Source organism: Symphodus melops (assembly GCF_947650265.1).
Source record: "Symphodus melops genome assembly, chromosome: 20".
NCBI lineage: Eukaryota > Metazoa > Chordata > Actinopteri > Labriformes > Labridae > Symphodus > Symphodus melops.
Genome location: NC_136710.1, coordinates 3967538 through 3990810, shown reverse-complemented (window position 1 = coordinate 3990810; position 23273 = coordinate 3967538). Strand labels below are relative to the sequence as shown.

The following is a 23273-nucleotide window of genomic DNA, read 5'->3' as shown; positions in this document are numbered from 1 at the left end:
ATAGAGTCTTTTGTTTCATTTAGCAGACTTTTTTCATCCAAAGTGACAAACATCAGAGAGTAAGTAAAACACACGTAGGGATCAAGAGAGGAGGAAACGTCGTCAGTAAGTGCAACAAACAGCATTAAGTCTGATCAGACACACAGATGCACAGAGTCTAAGCACATCAACGACAGCTGTTAAATATCACACAATAATCAAAGTGTGACACTAAGTCTCACATAACTTCATTGTATTGTTGCCATGATTGTTTTCTGTTTTGCATGGAAACAGACCTGCCACTTATTGTAGCTTCTTGGCGTCACCTGAAAGCCACACCTCACCTGAGTGAGTCACTGTTTCAGATCCTGAAACACAGAACAACAAGGGAGACAAAAAAAAAAAAGAAAAAGAAAAACACCAACCTCAGGGCTGGTTTATCCATCCATACTCATTGTGTACATTTCTGCTTACAACACAGAAAAACTGAGGAAAAGGAAATGTTCAGACTGTAAGACTGATAAAAGCACTTTAAAAAACTGAAACTCGTCCTGAGAGAAGTAACGCATGAACACATGTTTTGACCATCCTCCTACAAGATAAAGTCACAATGTAGATGTTTAAATATCATGTCGACTATATTTCATTATTGAGTCATGTTCTTGGCAGATTTCTTCTCTTTCAGACTAAACTGGACAATACATTTGTCCCCCCCCCCCCCCCCTTCTCAAATCGAAAGTATAAAGAGTCTGACTAACGGAAAACACACCCAGGACTGTGGACTGCTGTGAAACCGTTTTTCAGCTTCTCTCTTTAAACAACATGGACGGTAAGTTTAGTTTTTCAGTTAAATGACTATTTTAGTGAGTAAAGTGTGTTTCTATAGCACCTTTCAAGAGCAAAAGTGTCCGAGCATAAAAACAAACAGAGATGATACAAACAGACATTCAAATGAAATTAAATACAGGCAGATCAAACAAAGGCAAGTCTTTAACTTATTTTGAAAAGTGTCCACAGAGGTCAAGGCTCTCAGAACTGTTCAAAATGTAGGAGCTACAACCTCAAAGTCCCTGTGTCCTATGTGTTTTAGCCTCCTAGCAGACCCTGGTCACAGGACCTCAGGGACCTGCTGGTGTTTTCAGGCCTCAGCAGCTCAGTGACATAAACCGGAGCCTGACCATGCAAGGCCCCAAACACAAGAATAACAACTTTAAACTGAATTCTGAAACTGACAGGGATTCATGTTATATTTGGACCAAAGCACAGCACAGATGTTTCATTTAGACCACATGGGACTGTTTGAAAAGGTGAAAAGGGGGATGATATGTCTCTTTTAAAGTGATTATATGCTTGAGGCTAACACACACAATATAAGCTCATAGCAGTCAGGTTAGTCCCTCCCTGCGTGAAATGATGACGGCTCTTTTCTATTCCAAATGTGGTCTCCTTTGTTTCTCTTCACTTTTTTCCCTCTCTGTTGTTCTCTTAAACAAAAAAATATATCTTTTATATTTGTCCTTTCTCTCTTTATGAAAATAATAACAATTAAAATTTCATCTTATTTCTTTGCCACTTTGGGTGAGAATTCCGGTCCAATCAGAATCAACAATCCCAGCACCATCAATAATCCCAGCAGCATCAACAATCCCAGCAGCACCATCAATAATCCCAGCAGCATCAACAATCCCAGCAGCACCAACAATCCCAGCAGCACCATCAACAATTGTAGCAGCAGCAAAGACAATAGCATTGAGAGTAGCAGTAGGGTCTGCTACAGTGGGAGCAGTGGCAGGAGGTGTGACAGGATGTCTTGCAGCTACAGAAGCAGAAACACCACAGGAAGCAGCAAAGAAGGCAGCAGATGCAGTCAAAGAAGAAGCCAAATATATCTTAGATAATATGTAGATGAGAGTTTAAACGGTATAAACAGTGAAAAGAGAAAATGTCTATACAGTTTGTAGAATAAATTTAATCTCCTATCCAAAGTCATATAACAGATCTAGTTATGATTGTGTAAATGTCCTCTTTAAAAGTTCTGTATCTGTTCTGAAGTGCCTTCACTGAGTTTCATGGGCTTACACAAAGATGTCTTTTTTCTTGAGTTGTTTGACAAAAATATCTTTGAAATTGTTTAAATCAGAGGAGTGTGTGTTGATTGTATTTGAGATATTAAAAAAAAAAGTTTTGAAAGATTTACAAAGAGTGAAACAGGACTAAGTAGAGGGTAAGCTAATCTCAGCATGCTAACAGCCTCACATTCATAATTCTAATGATATGTTAAAGGTGTTGTATTGACCATGTTCAGTCATTTGTAGTGTGTTGATTGATATAAATCTTTATTTTGATCATTGTTGTGTATTTAGTGTCCATATAATCTTAAAGCTCCAGGGTCAGAGCTGCTGTTCAATGTCTAAATGTTATCTGGTGTTATTTTTTCATGAAGCAGATTAATGTCAAGATGTCATTATTATTGATGTGAACAGAATGATTTTCATTGAACCTCTGAATCCTTTGTATTCTGAACATATATATCAAATATAGCAATAAAGAATGTAACACTAATTTCTTTCCATATTTCCTTTTTCCAAAGAAACTCTGAAAGACAAACACATTTTAACACCAACATTGTTTAAGGTCAAATATGTCAGATAGTGAATTGAACACTATAATGACCTCAGTAGACATTAAGGAAACATGCTATGTTGAAGTCATGTCCTCCTTTAGATTCATTAGACTCCTTTAATTGTCTGTTTTTGTTTTGACAAGAGAAGAAGGATTTCATTTTTTCCCTTCGCACCTTGGTTTGCAAGGTCTGTTAAAAAGTCTCTGCATGTTTCTATGGCAAAAAATCTAGAAACGACAACTTTAAAATCCTAAAATTATATTTTAAATATGAATCACTGCCTTAAAAACATAAGACTTTCTGACCCGACACTATCGTTTAAGTATGTAACAGAATGTAAGAACTTGTGTTTGAAGTTTATATAATAACTTAATAATGGCGCTCACTGACATGCAACAGAACTGGTTGTTCATCCGCACGCTGATAGAAATAGAAGTGTTCCTGTGTGATACGCTCATTAGCCTGCTGCCCTGAATCAAGTCGGACAGGTGGAAGAAACTGGAGCCAGACAGAGGAAGAGACGTCGTCACGTCCATGAGATCAGATTCAGTCTCTAAACACTCACCTTGATTACACTTTCACCAGAATGGCCGGTAAGTAATGGTTACTTATTCCCCATTATTCTTCACATATGAAATCAAAATGGAATAATTTTAAGTTTTTTGTTAAAGCCCTAGTAAATGAAATTTGGCTGCTTTACTTTTCTATAAATTCTTATGTTTCACCTTCACCTTTAGTGACCTCTGCCAAACAACATCAGTCCATCTTGTGAACAATTGTAACAGTGACAGTAATTGCTCACATAGTAAGATATTTAAAACTGTTCTGTGTTTTGTAGAATAATATAATTTCCAATACAGTTAAGTGTGTTAACATCAATTTAAAGGCAGGGTTGGTAATTTTCTCCAGATTTAAGATGTTAGTTGAAATCGTCTTTAGATCCTGACAGAAATGAATAATTCATGTGCTCTGAAAAAACTTCAACCAATGTTTGAAAGTTCCCTGCCTCCCTGCTCCGACACTCAAAGCATGAGCTGAGGTCCGCTTCTGGACCGCTTCTTTTTGCCGGTCCCAAACTCTGGAACGACCTCCCTCCCCATATAAGACACGCCCCCTCACTGTCCATTTTTAAAACTCATCTTAAAACACATTTTTATTCTTTGGCTTTTAACCCAGCATGAGACTCTGTTCTTGTTTTAGTGTTTTATTGTTTTTATTGTTTTTATTGTTTAACCCTGTAGTGTTTTACTTATGTTTTATGTTTGTGCTCATGGATGTACAGCACTTTGTCACAGCCATGGCTGCTTAAAAGCGCTTTATAAATAAAGTTGAGTTGAGTTGAGTTGGACCAATGGCTATTGTGCATGTAAGTGAGGGGGCGTGGCTTATGAGGGAGCACAGATGGGAGGGGGTGGGTGCAGATGGAGCGCTGAAGGAATGCTACTATTATAATCATGCTAGTCTGCAAAAAATACCAACCCTGCCTTTCCAAGTGTAAACAGCAACCTCACAACAATGTGCAATATGAATGATCAAGGATGCAGGTTTGAGCTTTTCTCAGCCTATCAGGTGAAAGCTAACTGCTGTTCACCATGAGTGTGGTTCTGTTCAAGGTGCCTGTTTAAAGGATATCGGCCCATGACAGTGCAGCACAGTGTTTGTCATGATTGCTTAGGAAATCTGAGAAATCTTTTGTAAAGTGTTGTAACTTTTGCGATGATTTGATGCTGTATAGAAATAATTGATTGATTAATGAAACTGAACATAGAATGACTGAGGCTAACAGCTGAAAGTTCAACTTGCATTCTTGCAACTTGCAAAAAGACTGCCTTAAAATAATGCAGTCTGTAATTTATTTAGTTGATATCATGAGCAAAGGTTCTCACAGCAAGATTTTAGGAATCGAGAGAAAAATACATTTAAATAAACTCTGACATCAGTACCACTGACACAAAGTCTTTATTGTCTTTCAGAAGCGACAGGAAGAGTCGTTGTCTTGGGAAAAACTGGAGCTGGGAAAAGCAGCCTCGCTAACACCTTTTTTGGAGAGGAAGACTTCGAGATAGACCAAACAGCCAAATCCGGTACGAAAAAATGTCAAGCCAAAGTCAAATATGTCAATGGCAGAGACATTATGTGGATCGACACTCCTGGGTTCTTCGACACAGACAGAACCGAGGAGGAGATGAAGCCTGAAATAGTGAGGTGTATCACAGAGTGCGCTCCCGGGCCTCATGCCTTTCTCATCCTGCTTAAAGTTGAGAAATTCACCAAGCACGAACAGGAAGTCGTTGAACAGATAAAGAACTATTTCTCAGAGGACGCTTTCAAATTTACTGTAGTTGTCTTTTCTCATGGTAACGAGCTTCCCGAGGGAAAGAAGATTGAGGAGTTTGTGGAAATGAGCGACTATCTGAAAGACTTGGTGCAGAAGTGTGGAGGCCGGTGCCATGTCTTCGACAATAAATACTGGCAGAACAAAGAGCATGAATACAGGAACAATCAGTTCCAGGTGGAAGAGCTTCTAAAAACAATAGATAGACTGATTGAAGAGAACACAAGAGACTGTTACACCAATGAGATGCTAAAAGCAGTGGAAAGCAACAAACAACAAGAACAAGAGAAAATCAGAAAATCATCTCCAGACAAGTCACCTGAGGAGGTCAGACACATAACTAAAACCAACGTGTTTGAACAGCAGATGTTGACATTCGCAGACGTTGAAATAGTAGCACTGTTGAGACGTTTTCTTGGTGGAGAAAATAAACTGATGAGCCAAGAGGTACCAGCAGATGAAGAGAACAAAAGAGGACGTCACACCAATGAGATGCCACAAGCTGTGGAAAGCAACCAACAACAAGAACAAGAAACGGTCAGACAATCACCTGCAGACAAGTCACCTGAGGAGAACATACCCGTGGCTAAAACCAAAGTGTTTGCAAAGATGTTAAAATGTACAGTTGTGGGAGTACTGTTGGGAGCTTTTGTTGGTGGAGCAATGACATGGATGGGCCAAGAGGAACCAAAAGCATTGGTGGGAGGCGTAGCAATAGGGACAGCAGTAGGAGTAGCAGCAGCAGCAGCACTGTAACATTTTTCATTGTAAATTTACAGTAAATTACTGGCTACTAATTGCATTACTTTCACAGTAATTTGTTGTGAATATTTTTATGGTAAGTTACAGTACATATTTCACAACAAATTACAACAAAACTACAGCTGTATGCTGTAATTTCACAGCAGCAGGAGGAGCTTGATGCAACAAGGGGAGCAAAAGCAGAGAAACTTACTTAATCTCGTGATGTTGAATAGAAACAAAAAACAAAATTACTTGATATGAGTTTTAACATGTATATAATTAGAAAATTAGAAAAATATGAATATAATTAGAATTTTTTATGTATATAAAAAAAAGGCGAAACTCAAAGCGCTAAGGTGCACTTCTGGACCAATGTTGCATGTGCATGTAAGTGAGGGGGCGTGGCTTTTGAGGGAGGAGGTGGGTGCAGAGGGAGCACTGAGGGAATGCTACTTTCAAACATGCTAGTTTTTCGAAAATTACCAACCCTGCCTTTAAGTTGTGTTTTGGGCTATTTTCCCTTCATTAGGACAGCTGAAGAGAGTCAAGGAATGTTGGGAGGAGAGAGAGAGGGATGACATGCAGCTAAGGAAGGAGTCTGATTCAAACCCATGGTCCCTGCATGGAGCACAGTACAGCCTCTATGCATGGGCACACAACATGACCGCTAGGCTATCTGCCAAGCTGTATTTTCTGTCCTTGATCATTTTTAACATATGAACCCATCTCTGTCTTTCTCTGTATCTTTGACCAAAGTCTTCCCAAACTTGACTTTAAGCACTTCAATACAGACGTCTTATCAAAGTTTTTACAGCACTCGCCAAAATCGTGTATGTGGAAACTATATAAAGTGCATTTCCAAGAGTTTTCAATGCTTTCATGTCTTGTCATATTAGCAACACATTTTATTGTGAAATGAGTGTACAGAAGATGTTAAATTAGAAGGTAGCAGGTTTTTGTTGTTTTGAATATTTTAATAATAATGTGTCCAATAAGTAGATTTGGACTTGTGTTTGGAGTTCATTGTGTTTAATTCATTTTTTTAATTTTTAAGTTTGGTGAAGGTGTCAGATAAGAAACTTTATATGGAAAAAAAATGTTTTATATATATATATTTGTACTTTATTTTTTAGATGGGATATGAATGGTTATTGTTATTATTGAGGTGAGGAAATGTTTTTGATGTGAATAATGAGCACATGTGGGCTGCACAAAACTCTGTGCTAACTTCTGATTCTGGATTTTTTATGGAGGTTTTTTTCTTTGTTCAAATATTATATGTCACAATAAATCAGGAAATCCATCAAGTGTCTCCTATAGAGTCTTTTGTTTCATTTAGCAGACTTTTTTCATCCAAAGTGACAAACATCAGAGAGTAAGTAAAACACACGTAGGGATCAAGAGAGGAGGAAACGTCGTCAGTAAGTGCAACAAACAGCTTTAAGTCTGATCAGACACACAGATGCACAGAGTCTAAGCACATCAACGACAGCTGTTAAATATCACACAATAATCAAAGTGTGACACTAAGTCTCACATAACTTCATTGTATTGTTGCCATGAACGTTTTCTGTTTTGCATGGAAACAGACCTGCCACTTATTGTAGCTTCTTGGCGTCACCTGTAAGCCACACCTCACCTGAGTGAGTCACTGTTTCAGATCCTGAAACACAGAACAACAAGGGAGACAAAAAAAAAAGAAAAAACACCAACCTCAGGGCTGGTTTATCAATCCATACTCACTGTGTACATTTCTGCTTACAACACAGAAAAACTGAGGAAAAGGAAATGTTCAGACTGTAAGACTGATAAAAGCAATTTAAAAAACTGAAACTCGTCCTGAGAGAAGTAACGCATGAACACATGTTTTGACCATCCTCCTACAAGATAAAGTCACAATGTAGATGTTTAAATATCATGTCGACTATATTTCATTATTGAGTCATGTACTTGGCAGAACTAAACTGGACAATGCATTTCGGACACAAAGTCATTATTGTTCTTCATTTGTAGCGACAGTGTTTGTGGTAGCGTAATGTGTGTTGATCATTCCATCAGCCGGTGAACAAGTCAGACAAGTCAAAGCGAGCGAGAGTCGAGTCAGAGCAGAAGTCAGAGCAGAGACGACACTGATTTGTCTGCAAGGATTTCAACATTTGACAGCATGGACGGTAAGCCAAGTTTTAGTGTTGCGTTTCAGCATTTTTAAGTTTTTGAAGCAGAAGTATTTAACTTTTAGAAATAAGGCTGGCTGGGACACAAATCGAACATTGTAGTGAGAGTGGGCGTGAAACACTGTTCATATACTGAATTTTCTTACTGTCGTGTAAAAAGGAAATCTATAGATGCAACTGGATTACATTTTAAGCAAACAGGTGCATAAGAGGAAATAATTTCTAGTTTCAACTGGGCATTGACATCAGCACATACAGAGTGCTCTTTGTCCAATTGAAATTCCTTGGACAGAACTCTGTCGTATAAATTCAGATGATGATGATCTATGAGTTAATAAGATGAGTGAAGACTCTCCACAGGTGGACCTGACATGAAGGTCAGAGTCCTTTTTCATTTAAAGCTCCTGTGAGGAAAAATTTCATAGACTGTGAACAAAGTATTACCTCTCATGTCTTTCCTGATTGAACAGAAATATCCACCTGATTTCTTAAAAGTGTCAAGTGAATCACTCGTTGACAATCTTTACAGCGATTTAGGCCACTCAAGGATAACTGCATCGAAACAGTCAACTTTGTCTCTTATGCTCTTGCTTATCTGGCTCACAAATAGAAATTGATTTGAGTTTGTTTCACACCTACAGTGCGGTTCATTTGCTCCGGTCTGAATCATGACTGCAAAGTTTGAAAGGAAGCACTCAAAATAATAAACAACAAATGAGCATAAGGGTCTTCAAGGTGTTATGAAATCAGATGAGCGTCTGCACCCTAGTTAATATACATATATTAATATATATATATTATATATGATATATATATATATTTTTTTGAGATTTATATTTATTCATATATATTTACATATAAAGATTTGAGACCCAGATCACTATATATATATATATACATATATATATATATATATATATATATATATATATATATATATATATATATATATATATATAGTGATCTGGGTCTCAAATCTATCTACTTCAGTAAAACACTGAACTCACCCCACCTTCGGTAACTATCTGATTTTCTTTTTTTTCAACCTTATTGCTATGTTTACGTCTCCAGCACAAACCAATGGGGAAAACCATTGAAGAACCAATGCTTGAGTACTGATGAACTGAAACAGAGTTATATTTTCTTACAGTGCCAGATACCAAGAGGATCGTCCTCGCTGGAAAAACGGGGGTTGGCAAGAGCAGCCTGGCTAACACCATATTTGGAGAGGCCATACTCAAAATAAATCACCTCAATGGCTTGGCATGTAACGACACTCAAGCTGAAACCAAATCTGTCAATGGAAGAAGCCTCAGTTTGATCGACACTCCTGGTCTCTTCTACGCTGAAATGTCTGATGAAGACATGAAGCCTGAGGTAGTGAGGTGTAACACAGAGTGCGCTCCCGGGCCTCACGCTTTCCTCATCGTGCTGAAGGTGGAGAAATTCACCGAGCACGAAAGGGCTGTCATTGCAAAAATATGTGATTTTTTCTCTGAGGATGCTCTAAAATATGCCGCAGTTGTCTTCACATACGGTGACCAGCTCCCCGAAGGAATGACGATCGAAGAGTACGTCGAACAAAGTGAAGGTCTGAGTGATCTGGTGAAGAAGTGCGGAGGCCGGTGCCACGTCGTTGACAACAAATACTGGAAGGCCGACGAAGACGACAACTACAGAAGTAACCAGTTCCAGGTGGCCGAACTGCTCAACACCATAGATGAGATAGTGAGGGAGAACAACGGAGGCTGCTACACCAATGATGAGCTACAGGAAGTAGAGAAAGCAATACAGAAAGAGGAAGAGCGCATCAAAAAGTCATCGGGAAGCAGCTCACAGGAAGAAATCAGGAGGCAGGCGAAGGGCAATGTCTTTACTATCATGACAGAAAAAAAACCCAAAACAAGGATCAGAGCTTTAGTGGGCTTTGCAGTCATTGCAGGAGTGCTTGCTGCTGTCTCGGCTGTGATCATCAATTTAAAAGTTGGAAGGCAGATGATTGAAGCAACTACAGAAATAATAGCAACACCAATAGTGACAGTAGTAGAAGAGATAAGTTGTGTTGTTCCAGATGTGACTCCAGTAGCCAGCGAAATAGTGCAGGCAGTCGAAGAAGTCATACAGCCCGTAGTGGAGATCACACCGGCGTATGAAGTTTTCATCAACCATTGGTATCCTTTGTTTGAAAAGTATGATCCTTGGAATTTATTTTAATGGGCTTTAATTGGGCCAATTAAAATAAATGGTCTTTAATTGGGCCAATTAAAATAAATGGGCTTTAATTGTGCCAATTAAAATAAATGGGCTTTAAAATGACATTGACATCGGTGGCTTTTGGAAGCGGTGGCCTTGGCACAGCCAGGAGTTAATGTAATAAACATGTGAAATGTAAAACAAGATTGTTAGCTTGAATTACTTTGCTTGTAATATAATTCAACCTAAAGTAAAACTGCATTTTATTCTTCTATTATTTTATAGCAAATGTTCACAGAGAAAAAGCACAACACATTCGGGCTTGAGAATTGAAAAAACTTTTAACATGGTGGACATTCGGGGGATTACAATGTGCAATCTTGGTTGCAGCAATATTTGTGCTTCAGTTACTCACTCAAAGTCTGTTTTTATTGCTACTTTTTGTTTATCTCTTATTCTTATGGACATGTTGTACCTAATCCATGGTGTACCATTAAAGGGTGATTACTTTCTTTGCTGTATTTTGAACAATATGTTTGGCCTTTTCAAATGTTTGATGTAACAATAAAGCTGCTGATTGGTCACAAGTCTTTCCAGTTGTTTCTGTTCATATTAAATTGTTCGAATTTGCTGTAAAAGAAGAAAAGTTGTTGATACACATACGGACAATAAGTTCAGACAATAAGCAACAACTAATAACACACAGCTGTATACTTACAATGAACAGTTACCAGCTCCAGTTTCACATCTGATAAAAAAAAAACAAAAAAACATCACCAAGCTGAAAATGAGATGGATTATAATTATCTGGAGCTGAAACTACATTTTTTTGTGGCTTGTTTTTTGAAAGAGCTAAATGTGTGTGTCTCGGGTTGTGTCTGGTTTTAAAAGCCACACAGGGTTAATGAAAACTGGACCTACATGAGAGATCGCATACAAATAAAAAATTGTTACAAGGCTTATTGTGATGTAGTTTATAATATGGAGGATGTATCGTCCACTGTCCTATCTCTAAATTAAAGTTTTAAAAAAAGCCCAAACTAACTAATTAACCGACCTTTCTTCAGATCACAAATTCAGTAAAAAAAAAAAAAAAAAAGTAAAAGTTTGAAATCTGACTATCTGAACTTCACAGAAAGACTCTGTCTTCATTTACAAGAAATGAGACAGGCCTTCCTTTAAACACTAAGCCTTTACTTTCTGTTTTAATTGTGCGCCAGGTTCCCATAAGTTAGAGATAGATGCTGCCAATAAAAACCAAACCACAAAAAGACAACCTTTTGTCTTGTTCTGACTCATGAGGAATTAAACAATCCGCCTATAAGAGGAATGACGACGTGCAGCATAAAGTCCATTGTAGCTTCAATTACTTGTTGTTTTGTTCTGGGTGGAGTTCACATTGCCAACCACACCTTTGGCACTGTATGATAGGTATCATATGATATATATATATATATATATATCTGGTTATACAACTTTTTTAAATCTGAATCTGTGTAACTATAAATAAATACATTATAAACACATTTTGTACTTTGTCTGTACTTTGAAAGACAAAGACAACACCCTAAACAGCTCCAGAGACTCCACTGAAGTCATACACATGATTTCCCATCATGCTCCTGTTTTATTTTATCCATCACTTCTGGGGTTTCTTCCTGTAGTTGCATACTTCAATGAAAGCCATTTTCACAATATTGCACTCCAGACGTTTCTAGAGCATTTCAGATGAACTGCCCCTGAAATGCTTCCTGCTCTGGTTGTTCACACATGCACCTCACAGCGAGAGACTAACCCTGTCAAACAGGGAGGAAGGCGGAGGGTCACAGGGGGAAATTGTATCGAAAAAGTGAATGTAACGACGGACTCTTTACGGAGAATCAATATCAAGAGAAGAGCTGTGAAGAACATACTGGTGAACAGTGAATATAGTGAAGCAGTTAAATTAGGGTGACAGAGATCGCATCGGTCACGTGCATACAGTCGATAGTCGTGCACTGCCCGCTGGATTAAAAAGTCAACTTCCAGTCCCACCTGCTGGTAGTCAATTTTCCTGAGTATTTGCTGCTGCGTTCAATGTGCGGGTAAAGTAAGAGTGAAAAACGTGGCTCTTTGTTCACACATGTAACTCACCCTGAAAACGTCCTGTTTCATACAAGTATGAAAGTACAATAAAGCTGCTTTATCAGCCTGCTCCAAACGCATGAGACCACAGAGCAGAAAATCAGCTTGATTTAACGGTTTCATATTTAGGCGGCCCTGACGCCCCGGTTTCTTTTCCCTTTCTTTTCTCTCTCGATCGAGTACACCGTTAATATTAATGGACAAAGTGACCTCAGCCATCTGTTACAGCAGGGGGCGCCAGAGGCTCATCGGCAGCAGCCGCCATGCTGGAAATCCTGTCTCAGCCTGACCTGTCTGAGCGCTGAGGCGGGTTTTAACCTTCTTGACCTGTAACAATGTGCCCACCTGTCTTTCTGGTCAGCTCTGCGACTAACACTGATCGTTCTGAAATTCACAGAGCAGATAATTAAATATTGAATGGCTGCAGTGTGGACAGCGAGCGCGCTGACATAAACGACATAACGAAATATCCAACGCTTGTGTGCGGTCAGGACTCGGTGTGAAGGCCAAATGTATCAGCAAAAAATCAGTTTTATATTACATTTAATATTTACACATAATAATGGGAGTGTTTTTCTTTTTCTCTTGCTGGAGGAGATTCAAGTTTCAGATGAAAGAAGCACAGTGCAACTTAATTTGTCCACAAATCAGCCTCTTTTTACAGAAATATGTCTTTATCTTTGCAGTGATTATTTGTTATTTCACTCTTTATTTACCTGACTCTTTAATTTCCAAACTTGAACTAAAGTTATCATGAAAATAAAACCGTGATTATATCCTTTTTAAAAAAGGATGTGTCTTTTAAAAGGCTTGTTGTTACATAAATGAAGAGTGCATGAACAGGTGACACGTTCTGCCGTCCATGTTTGGCTAATCAACAAGTCAAACCGGTAGCAAATGAAACAACAGTCAAACCTCAAGTTGAGAACGGGAGGAAAAGCTTGCAGCGAAGACATCAAGCAGCCCTGCCGTCAACATGGACGGTGAGTAGAATTTCCAGGTGTTTTATGCAGAAAAAGTGTCTCCGCCATACTGTTAAATACCTCATTATAAGATTAGAGTTATCAAAGTGGAAAGAAACAAAATGCTCTTTATCCATTATTAAATAATTCCCTCGGGATCAATAAAGTATCTATCTATCTATCCATCTATCTATCAAATAATAATAGTTATGCATGCATTTTGTAAATCAGATTTTAGTCAATGGAAATTTAGTTTTTTAAATAGTTTAATTCTGAACAGTGTGTTTATTGTAAACATGATGTTTGAGCCAGGTATTTGTAAATATGATTTTATCTATAATACTGTGCAGTGTTCCCATTGAAGATCCCTCAGCTTCTATTTTGGCGCCACCATCTGGCCGTAATTGTAATTGATTTGTGAACAAATGCATACGAAATGTCACCCAACACTCTTTTCACAGCTAATCAGGACCCAATGAAACTGTACTAAAAATTAAACTTTAATATCAAAAATATAATAGATGGATAATCAAAAAGTGAAGAAATAAACAGTGAAAAAACAATCAAAAAGAAAAAAGTTTTTTATTTGCTTTAAATATAATTACTGTGCTCTTGTGACCAAACTGCGTAATCAAAGCCAGTAAATTATAGATGATAATTTACCTGCTGCAGCTTAGATATGCATTTATAAAAAACTATAAAAACTAAATATTAAAAGTATTTTTGATAATAAAAGTGTGTGACTAAAGTTAAATATGTAATATTTACATATACAATATGAAATGAGGGAAAAAAGCTTGTAGGGAAATGCTGCCACCTCTTGGCCAAAGTAGACATGACAAGCAGCTGAGTGATTTTAGTGTCTCTGCTTTTTCTGTTATAATTTGCCTTAAATTATAATCACTGCCATCTTGTGGCCAAATCATAACTACATAATTCCAGCCAAATTGTAATGGGTGGTTGCTGATACAAGGTGCACCTAAAGAGACGAAATAGAACGTATGAAAAATAATTGCATTCATTTCAGACCTAAGTTAATCGTGATTGACTTGTTAATAATGACAGCCCTTCTTTAAATACAGATAAATGTACATGGAACAAAGTATAGATAGCCCAGCAGAAATAGTCTGAATCAAAGATTCACAGTCACTCGATTTAGGACCTTAACATCATTAACAAAATGTTGTATTCCTCTCTTCTTTATAATTGAAATGATCACAAGTAAATTGTCACACACTGCTCTTTCATGTTTGATAAGTCAGGGGTAGGGGTCACATAAGTTCTGGGAACTTCACCCTACTCCTTTTGAGAGCATTGTTTTTTTTATTGCCTGTGAGTAAATCTGTTCTCTGTTATTTTGTCTGCTGCTCAAATGAACTAATAAACTAAACTAAACTAAACTAACATCCTGCTAGCTGTGTCAAGCTGACTGAGTACGTTGTCTCTTCCAGGGCCGACATCGAAGAGGATTGTCCTGCTGGGAAAGTCTGGAGTAGGGAAAAGCAGCCTGGCTAACACCATACTGGGAGAAAATGTGTTCAAGATAGATCATACTCGCATTTCTGACACAGGTCTTTGTCACACAAAAACCAAATCCATCAGTGGAAGAAGCGTCACGTTGATCGACACCGCAGGTTTCTTTGATACAGAAAGGTCTGAGGAGGACATGAAGCCTGAGATAGTGAGGTGTATCACAGAGTGCGCTCCTGGGCCCCATGCTTTTCTCATTGTGCTGAAAGTGGAGAAATTCACCAAGCAGGAGCAGGCCGTCGTCACTAAAATATGCCAAAATTTCTCTGAAGACGCCCTTAAATATGCTGTCATTGTCTTCACTCACGGTGATCAGCTCCCAGAAGAAATGAAAATCGAAGAGTACGTCGGAGAGAATAAAAATCTGAGTGATCTGATGACGAAGTGCGGAGGCCGGTGCCACGTCGTCGACAACAAATACTGGAAGGCCGAAGAAGCAGACAGCTACAGAAGTAACAAGTTCCAGGTTTCAGAGCTGCTCAAAACTCTCGACGAGATGATCGAGGTGAACAAAGGAAGCTATTACACCAATGACGCGCTACAGAAAATCAAGAGTGATATACAGAAAGAGGAGGAGCGCATCAAAAAGTCATCAGGAAGCAGCTCACAGGAAGAGGCTAAACGTTCTATCTATTACAAGTTATTGATCAAAACAGCGGGTGTTGCAACAGGGGCATTACTGGAAGTTCTGCTTGGTGTGGGAACAACCCTCGTCAAAGGAGGCGGATTACAAGCAGCTGCTGCCACCGTTCTGCATGGGGCAGTGAAGGGCGCTGTCACAGGATACGGTGCAGCTGAAGGGGCACAGAGTCCGGGGGAAGCCATGCAGATGTCAGCGGACGCCGTGCGGAAGCAGTTGCTGGGTGATGAAAACAACAAATGAAGAATTGGCAATGAGGACAAGCGCCCCCCCTACTGGTCTGGGGGGCCCAAGCAGGTGCCTGCTTTGCCTGTTGCCTGTCTCTGTTCCTGTGGAAAATCTGAACAGTTTATGTACCACACTTCATCAAACACTTCTCATTACATTTAGATGAGGATGGTTCTCTTTTTTTCTGTTTTTATATCAGGGTTGGAAATTAACTTTTTTGTGTACCTGCCACTGTGACTGGTGGATGAAAAAAAAAAGCTACCAGTCAATCTTTTTCTTTTTTTTTTGACCTGCTTCTGTGTTTTGTGATGACGTATGAAACCAAATCAAGGCTCACAACAACTGGCTATTTAATGAAGGATCATTTTTTGACTGTTTTCTCACTCATAAACAAAACATGTTTTATTATTTTGTTTTATTATTAAGCTGGTAAGAGTTTCCAACACAGCCATGTCCTGACAGTCTCGACTGGCTTTGTGTGATTTGTGTTTTGAAGTAAAGGCTATCTATTTTAAGGAGTCTTAGAGATGTCAGAAAATTCACCCATCACTGCAAAAAAAGGGTGCTAATTTCCAACCCTGTTGTATGTAGTTATGATTGACTTCATGTGTTCACATGTTTTTCTTTAGTCTGTCCTTTGTTGGGCCAGCTGTCATGGATTTTAAGTCTTTCCGAATAATTTTAGTAAGTACAGCTTCAAACAATATAAATATTAAGGATAAAGGACGTTTAACATGATTTTGTAATGATTTTTGTTTTTCTAATTTACACTTCTAATGTGTTTTTATGCATTTCATTTTGCTTTAAGTTTAATTACAATTAAACAGCATGAAATGTCTGCTCTGGTTTGCTGTTCTTCTATTACAGAAAATCCATATTTAACATGTAATGTGACACACACACACACAGTCTTACATGATCAGTGGTGTATTAGTAGATAATGAACTAATGACTTTCAAACATTAGCTAATAAAACCATTGATGTTTTTTTTTCTTCAGTCTTTAGTTTGAAAAATTCTTCAGAGATGATTTTTCCCTGACTGTTTTTAATCTAGCTATTGCTTGTGCTTTAAATGTGTGCAGTTTTTTGTTGCAGCTTGTAAACACAACATTTATTGTGGGCCCCATCTCTCATGGGCTCATCGCCATCAGATGTACACACAGCTTTACTGCTTGTACCTATACTGCAAGTTAACCACTGGTGTTTGGCACCTTCGGCTTCTCCAACAGAAAGCAAACCAACCATCTGTAGGTAAAAAAACCAAACAAATAAAGGTTCACCCTAGTTTTGGAACAAGCTGCGTTTCATTATGTCCAGGTCTGTCAACTTTTTAAGGTAGAAGCTATTGAAGAAGCAGAGGATTTTCTGGCACAAATTTCACCAACTGGCAAGAATGAAAGGCTTAGAAGAAGTCAAAATGGTCCATACCCGTAACCAATCAAATACTTCCACATATGTGTACATCAGCCAATAGGGCACATGCAAGGTCGGCTGGTTAGATTTGTTGTGTCAGCCTTGCTTCTGTTAGACACACCCCTCACCTACGTCTCACCTGTCCAGCAAACCTCACCAGTCCTCTTTGCATGTGCCCTATTGGCTGATATACACATATGTGGAGGCATTTAATTGGTTGTCCCTACCTAAGTGATTTATTTTACCTTTCTTTCAATTGTGTACCCTATTTAAATTATGTTTTAAATATGTTTCCTAATGACCCTAATGAAGGCCACGAGCCGAAACGAGTCTGTCTAATTTGTGAATAAAGTTGATCTTAAAACATCAAATGCCTCACAGGTAGGCTGTGTTTGTCTAGCCACGCCTAGAGAATCTATGACACCCTGAGGGGATGACACGATGAAAAACAGCCACAGCCCTGCCTGGATAAGTCTCTTTGAGGAAAACTAAACTTATTATGTAATTTCCATTACAGGTCTGAAATGGCTGAATCAGAGCCTGTTGAGGAGGTTTTAGAGGAGGTTTTAGAGGAGTTTGATCCGAATCACTTCGGTTGTTCGGTATGTCTGGACCCACTGAAGGATCCAGTAACAATTCCCTGTGGACATAGTTTTTGCAAAGGTTGCATTGAGGGTTTCTGGGACCAGAATGAGAAGGGCAACTTCAGCTGCCCTCAGTGCCGGGAGATCTTCAGTCCGAGGCCTGTTCTGAGGAGGAACAACATGCTGGCTGAGGTAATAACGCTGATCATGAAGAGCTGGTGTTCAAAGTTAAAGTGAAAACCTTCAAATATGATAAAAAGTTTGAAAGATTGAAATACTTACCGAACTTATCAAAAATACTTACCAAACATGTATTAATACTTATGAGGATGATGCACTCCTCTGTCAGTTACATGGATGATTCAGATTCAGATTTATTGTCCTTTGCTTTCACCCTCGTATGTGGGACACATAAACAGACAGACCTCAAGATACATAAAGACATACATTACATCCTCCACCATGGCCACATAATCATTTAGTAATCAGTCAAATAATTCAGGGGTGATGTAAATTGTTTTAAAACAAACCCTGTATTGGCCAAAGCAGTCACTACTGAGATGTGAAATGTGGATTTCCAGACGCATACTGCTGGCGTTGAAACATTATTCAAGTTCATGATCGGGGTTCAATAATGCACAGAAATGTCTGTCCAATATATCATATCATGAAACTGTTACATCAAGTCGACATGGTCAAAAAACCTCTATGCTTCCAAATACACCTGACTCCAATTACCTGGAGCCTTGAATTTATGCACAGTTTAAGTCAAGACACCACCCAGTGGTCAGTGTTGGAATTACACTCAAATACAAATGTACAGAAACAAGCATTTTGGCTCCTACATAAATATTAAAGCAACGATCCGATTGGAGAAGAAGAATAATTTAGCTTTCTTGACTCCTGATTTGTTGATTTTTGGTAAAGAGTCTAGCTCCAGCCGCAGCTGCTACAAACATAGACTAGCAAAACCACTCCCTCTACAAAATACATGCCCTAACCGATCTAATGTAACCCGAAACAATTGGGTGGGCGTGGTTTGTAGGGGGCGTCACTCGTACTGTACCTGCGGCTGCAGATGGCTGTACTTGGATTTTTGTGGGACATTTGTAACAGTGTGAGCAGATCGAGAGTGAGAGAGTGAAGAGATGTGGGTGGTGGCCTACCAGCGCAATGAGAGAGACTTTGAGAGAGCGCACACAAGGAAAACTGAGGGAGAGGCTGTTATAGCACTCCTATATGGAATGTTGCAAGCATTACAACTGATTTATTGAACACAGTTTGATTTCTGTTCGTTCAAACTATGCAACACTTGATCTTTGACCTTTTTAGCCAACATTTTTAAACATTATATTATATGAAGTCTTCATGGAAGCATAACTTGGCTGCACTTTTTTCATCCCGCTCAGGTTGTGGAGATGTTGAAAAGAACAAACACCCAGCCGGCCCCTCTCTTTGATCCTGAGTCAGCTGAGACCTGTTCCGGCCCGGCAGACATCCCATGTGACTTCTGCTGTGGGACCAATCCCAACAAAGCCACCATGTCGTGCCTGACGTGCGTGGTGTCCTACTGCCCAGTTCACCTCAAGCCTCACTACAGTGTCCCAGCGTTGAAGAAGCACCAGCTGGTCTCTTGCTTAGTCCCACTGCAGGAAAAGATGTGCACGAAGCACAGCAAGCTGATGGAGGTCTACTGCCGGACTGACAGGAAGTGTATCTGCTCTCTGTGCGTTATCGACAAGCATAAGAGACACAGCACGGTGTCGGTTGCAGCAGAGAGAGATCAGCAACAGGTAGATAAAAACCCCACAGAAACATGTTGACTCTGTCATACTCTGTAATTGCATGTGATAAATCTTATTATCTGTTCTCAACCATGACCTACAGAAACAGCTGACTGTGAACCAAAACACAGTCCAGGAGAGACGAAAGGAGAGAGAGGTGGAGCTGACGGCGCTGCTTGAAGCTCTGAAGGATTTCAAGGTTCGGAAAGCGCACATACAACACAGCTTATCGGAAGGGCCCTTCAGACGCAGTTTAAAGTCCTGTAGGGACAAATAAGTCTACACTGAACAGATGCATTATGGGGGGAAAAAACAGATAAAAGAGAGAATAAGAAAACAGCTAAATTTGGAGGGTTTGAATGAACAAAGTGCAGCTCTTCATAGAAATCCTTTAAAGGAGATCGAAAGTACTCACTTCCATTATTCACTCTTATGGTGTTAGTGATTGTTGGGCACTTATTGAGTGGTGTTGTGAGATGTGCAGCTCAGTAACGTCTTATTTATCTGACGCATGTGCCAGTAAAATCCATAATTTTAGCCTCTTCCTGAAACGGTTCATTTCAGCTGCTGTCTCTAAGGAAAAAAAACGATGATACCCAGAAAGCATGAAAGTGAAAACAAGTGTTTGTCTTTGACCAGAAATGTGCACAGACTGCTGTGAAGGGCACCGACGAGATCTTTGCAAAGCTGATCTCCTCCTTTAAGAAAAGCTGCACTTTAACGAAGCAGCTGATCTTAGACCAGGAGAAGACGGCGGTGGCTCAGGCTGAAGGGCTGCAGCTACGGCTGGAGGAGGAAATCGACAAGCTGAGGAAGAGAGACGCGGACCTGGAACAGATGACCCATATTGACGACCACATCCTCTTCATCCAGGTACTGACTGAGGCTCTGTCCATCAAGTGAAGCCGTGTGCAGGGCTTAATGGACTGATTTCCAGCATATTCTACAGCGATACACTGTTAAGCTAGCAGACAGTTTAGTGAGCAGGAGAACCCAGATTTGTCTGTCAGCGTAGCTCCTTCAGAGGAAGAAATGCTTCAGTTCACCAAATTCATCAAAAACACTCCAATTAGACATCCACATAAAACATGGCAGATGTTTTATACACTGGTCTCTCCATTTCAGACGTTCCAGTCTCTGTCGGCCTCCTGTGAATCTCCAGACTTGGCAAACATTCCTGTCCGCTCCAAACGTACATTCAGAACCATGACAGATCGCATGTCTGAGCTGAAGGTTGACACAGAGAGCCTCCTGAAGAAAATGTTGACCAGCATCTCTGCCAGAGGTAACTCAAAGACGAACAGAAACATGTCAAAATACAGAGTTTTCAAGTCATGTGGTATTAATGATTTTTTCCTTTCTGTTGTTAGCGTGTACTATAAACGTTTTGATGCAACCTGAGCCAAAGACCAGAGAAGAGTTTTTACGCTGTGAGTATCATTTTTGGACAATCATGTTCGGGCTCTAAATAACCTAGAAGTTATGTCCCGCACGTCATGTTCAGAGGCGGCTGTCATCGTTGCAGCTTCCGAGGGTTTGAATCCGACCTCGGCCCTTTGCTGCATTTCACTCTCTCCTCCTCATGTTTCCCACGTCTCTTTAGCTGTCCTATCTAAGAAAGGCAAAAATATCAACAACAAAAATAGGGTCACGTAAATATTTTCTCCCTCTTTTCTCTTGTCAGATTGCTGTCCTCTAAAGCTGGATGAGAAGTCTGTCTCCCCCAACATGTCCCTTTTACAAGAAAACCTGCAAGCAACGTGTCAAACACAACGGACACGGTCTTATAATAGAGGTTTCTCGCATACCTCGTATATAACACAGAGGCTTACAGGTACAGAGCAGATGTGGTGCAGAGAGGGTTTGACAGAGCGATGTTACTGGGAGGTCCGTTTTTATGGTTACACTTGGTGTGTGGCGGTGTCATACAAAGACAACACTCCGACGCCAACATTTAACTCTGAGTTTGGTAAAGACAACAGGTCGTGGAGTTTAGAGTGCTCCAGCAATGGTTGTAACTTCAAGCACAACAATGTCAGCAGGACTGTGCGAGGATCTCGATACTCTCTGATCGGAGTGTACCTGGATTGCTTTGAAGGCATTCTGTCCTTTTATTCTGTCTCTGGCACGTCGATGACTTTACTCCACAAAGAAGAGACCACCTTCACCGAACCTCTGTACCCTTGCATCGGGTTGAAGGACGATGGCTCTCAGCAAGGCACAGCTTATTATGCACAACTGATCAAGACATGGTGACTCGCTTCATTTTCTACCATCACTGTTGATCAGGTTGTAATGAACCAGGTTCACGCGCCGGCTATTTCCTGTGACATTAAAGGTTAAAGGAAGGTCAAATCAACAAAACGTGGAGCAAAAGAAAAACTAAAAAGACATTGCATAAATAAATTGAAAAGATTAACCTGAGTGCTTATATTACACATGTTCTAACAGTTTCTTTGTTCCTTTCAGTGGTTTTTTGTCTTTTGCATGTTCAAATAATCAAAATGTTCATTTATCCAGTTTAAAATAAAGACTTGTTTGCCCATGTTAAAGTAAAAGTAGTGTTGAATCTCTTCGAGGAAGAACAGAATATTCCAGCTTTGTGTTTCTTTCTGACTTCGCATTGTGTCATGTAATACAAACAGAAATTCATTTGTTGAGCAAAAATAAAACACATTTATTCACAATATCACAGCTCGTTGCTGTTTCTTTCATCACGAGGCTTTACATCAATCTGTGTTTGTTTAGACCTTGATTTCTTGGGAACAATATGAAATGTTGTATATTTGAAAAAACAAACCGAGACATTGTGGCTGTTTTTGGCTCGCAGGAACTTTTTCATAGTTCTAGGAAGGAGGCCCCTCCCCCACCACCTCAGTCAAACCTGTGATAGGCTATAAGCACAGCTTTATTTCACAAATGACCCAAAACAAGCTTTTACTAAACATCACCAGTTTTCCTCCAGTACTTTTTGATGACTTGGTGACTTTTTTGTCTTTGAATCAAATCTAAGAGGATTTACAATCTATTTTGACATGTTTTAAGAAAGAGACATCGATCATGCTAATTTATTCGATCAAGTTTACCACTGCAATGAAAATTTGCGTCTTTAGGTCCCCAGATGATTTTTGGCAAAAATGTTTTTTTTTCCAATTCACAGTTTGGGGACAGCAAAGACCTGATAAAAAGAAGGTCAAACTCAGACGCAGAACAAAATCATCTGCCAGAATAACAAACCTCCCCGCACTCAAGCTGGCAGGAGTCAACAGCAGGCACATCCTACGCTTCGAAGACTCATCAGAATTTGAAGAATCAGAATCATCTGAAGAAGAAGAGAGTGAGCTGCAGGCGCTCCTGAGCTCAGGACAGGACGTCACAGATCCACTGAACACCCTCCTCACCCGGCTGCCTTCAGGACCGAGGTACTAACACTGAGGTGCAGAAAAGCCTGATCCCTGCGGTTTATAGCTGCCCTGAACAGCCAGGAGAGCAAACTTATGATTGTTTAACTTGTTTTGTTTTATGAACTGTCTTTTGTGTATGTACTGTTCTTTGGTGGGAATTGTCTGGTGTACAGAAAGAGGGACGTGAAGAAGAATTTTCCCACAGTTTGGCTATCAGTTACTTCTATTGGTAGAATTTCTTGTATTTCTAAACCTACTTTCTCATTGAATTATCTATTTGGAATAAGAAATCTAACTTGACTGTTTATCAACTCTTGATTCCTGGCGTCCTGTCTACATTAACTTAATGTCGTGATAGTTGGAGAATCCAGGGTTTAACTATGGGCAGCAGGGGTTTTGTTTTGTTTTATCAATTTGTTTAATTTGTTTTGCTTATTTATATAGTATAGTATATAGTAGTATCATTATTTGTGAAGTGGGCTTGTTGCTCTTACTGATTTGTTTGGTTTTGTTTTTTATAGTATATGTCATAAATGTATTTTTGTTTTGTCACAT

At 39.4% G+C, this 23273-nt stretch overlaps 2 protein-coding genes across 3 annotated transcripts; both read left to right on the top strand.

The window, feature by feature from the left end:
* Positions 1–4736: 4736 nt before the first annotated feature.
* LOC306841643 (GTPase IMAP family member 8-like) lies at positions 4737–15547 on the top strand (the record flags this gene model as incomplete). The annotated part of the gene is made up of 5 exons (XM_079371590.1): positions 4737–5474; positions 7756–7852; positions 9006–10026; positions 12664–12671; positions 14586–15547. 5 exons carry the CDS (start codon positions 4737–4739, stop codon positions 15545–15547), a joined length of 2826 nt encoding a protein of 941 aa, XP_079227716.1.
* A 1699-nt stretch (positions 15548–17246) lies between these two features.
* Positions 17247–23173, top strand: LOC306841730 (E3 ubiquitin-protein ligase TRIM47-like). 2 transcript variants are annotated; one of them, XM_079371690.1, is made up of 7 exons: positions 17247–17722; positions 18940–19323; positions 19418–19513; positions 19954–20187; positions 20440–20599; positions 20685–20744; positions 22475–23173. In XM_079371690.1, the coding sequence occupies exons 1-7, from the start codon at positions 17471–17473 to the stop codon at positions 22741–22743; spliced, it is 1455 nt and encodes a 484-aa protein (XP_079227816.1). In that variant the 5' UTR covers positions 17247–17470; the 3' UTR covers positions 22744–23173. The 2 variants fall into 2 exon arrangements, with proteins under 2 accessions (XP_079227816.1, XP_079227815.1); XM_079371689.1 differs by lacking the exon at positions 22475–23173 and adding an exon at positions 20999–22003 and having other exon boundaries at positions 17251–17722.
* Positions 23174–23273: the final 100 nt, after the last annotated feature.

Excerpts from the sequence above, each read along its gene's own strand:
- LOC306841730 (XM_079371689.1), top strand. The coding sequence starts at position 17,471 with ATGGCTGAATCAGAGCCTGTTGAGGAGGTTTTAGAGGAGGTTTTAGAG. Across the intron at positions 20,188-20,439 it reads ACCACATCCTCTTCATCCAG|ACGTTCCAGTCTCTGTCGGC; the intron begins GTACTGACTGAG and ends TCTCCATTTCAG. Across the intron at positions 20,600-20,684 it reads GACCAGCATCTCTGCCAGAG|CGTGTACTATAAACGTTTTG; the intron begins GTAACTCAAAGA and ends TTCTGTTGTTAG.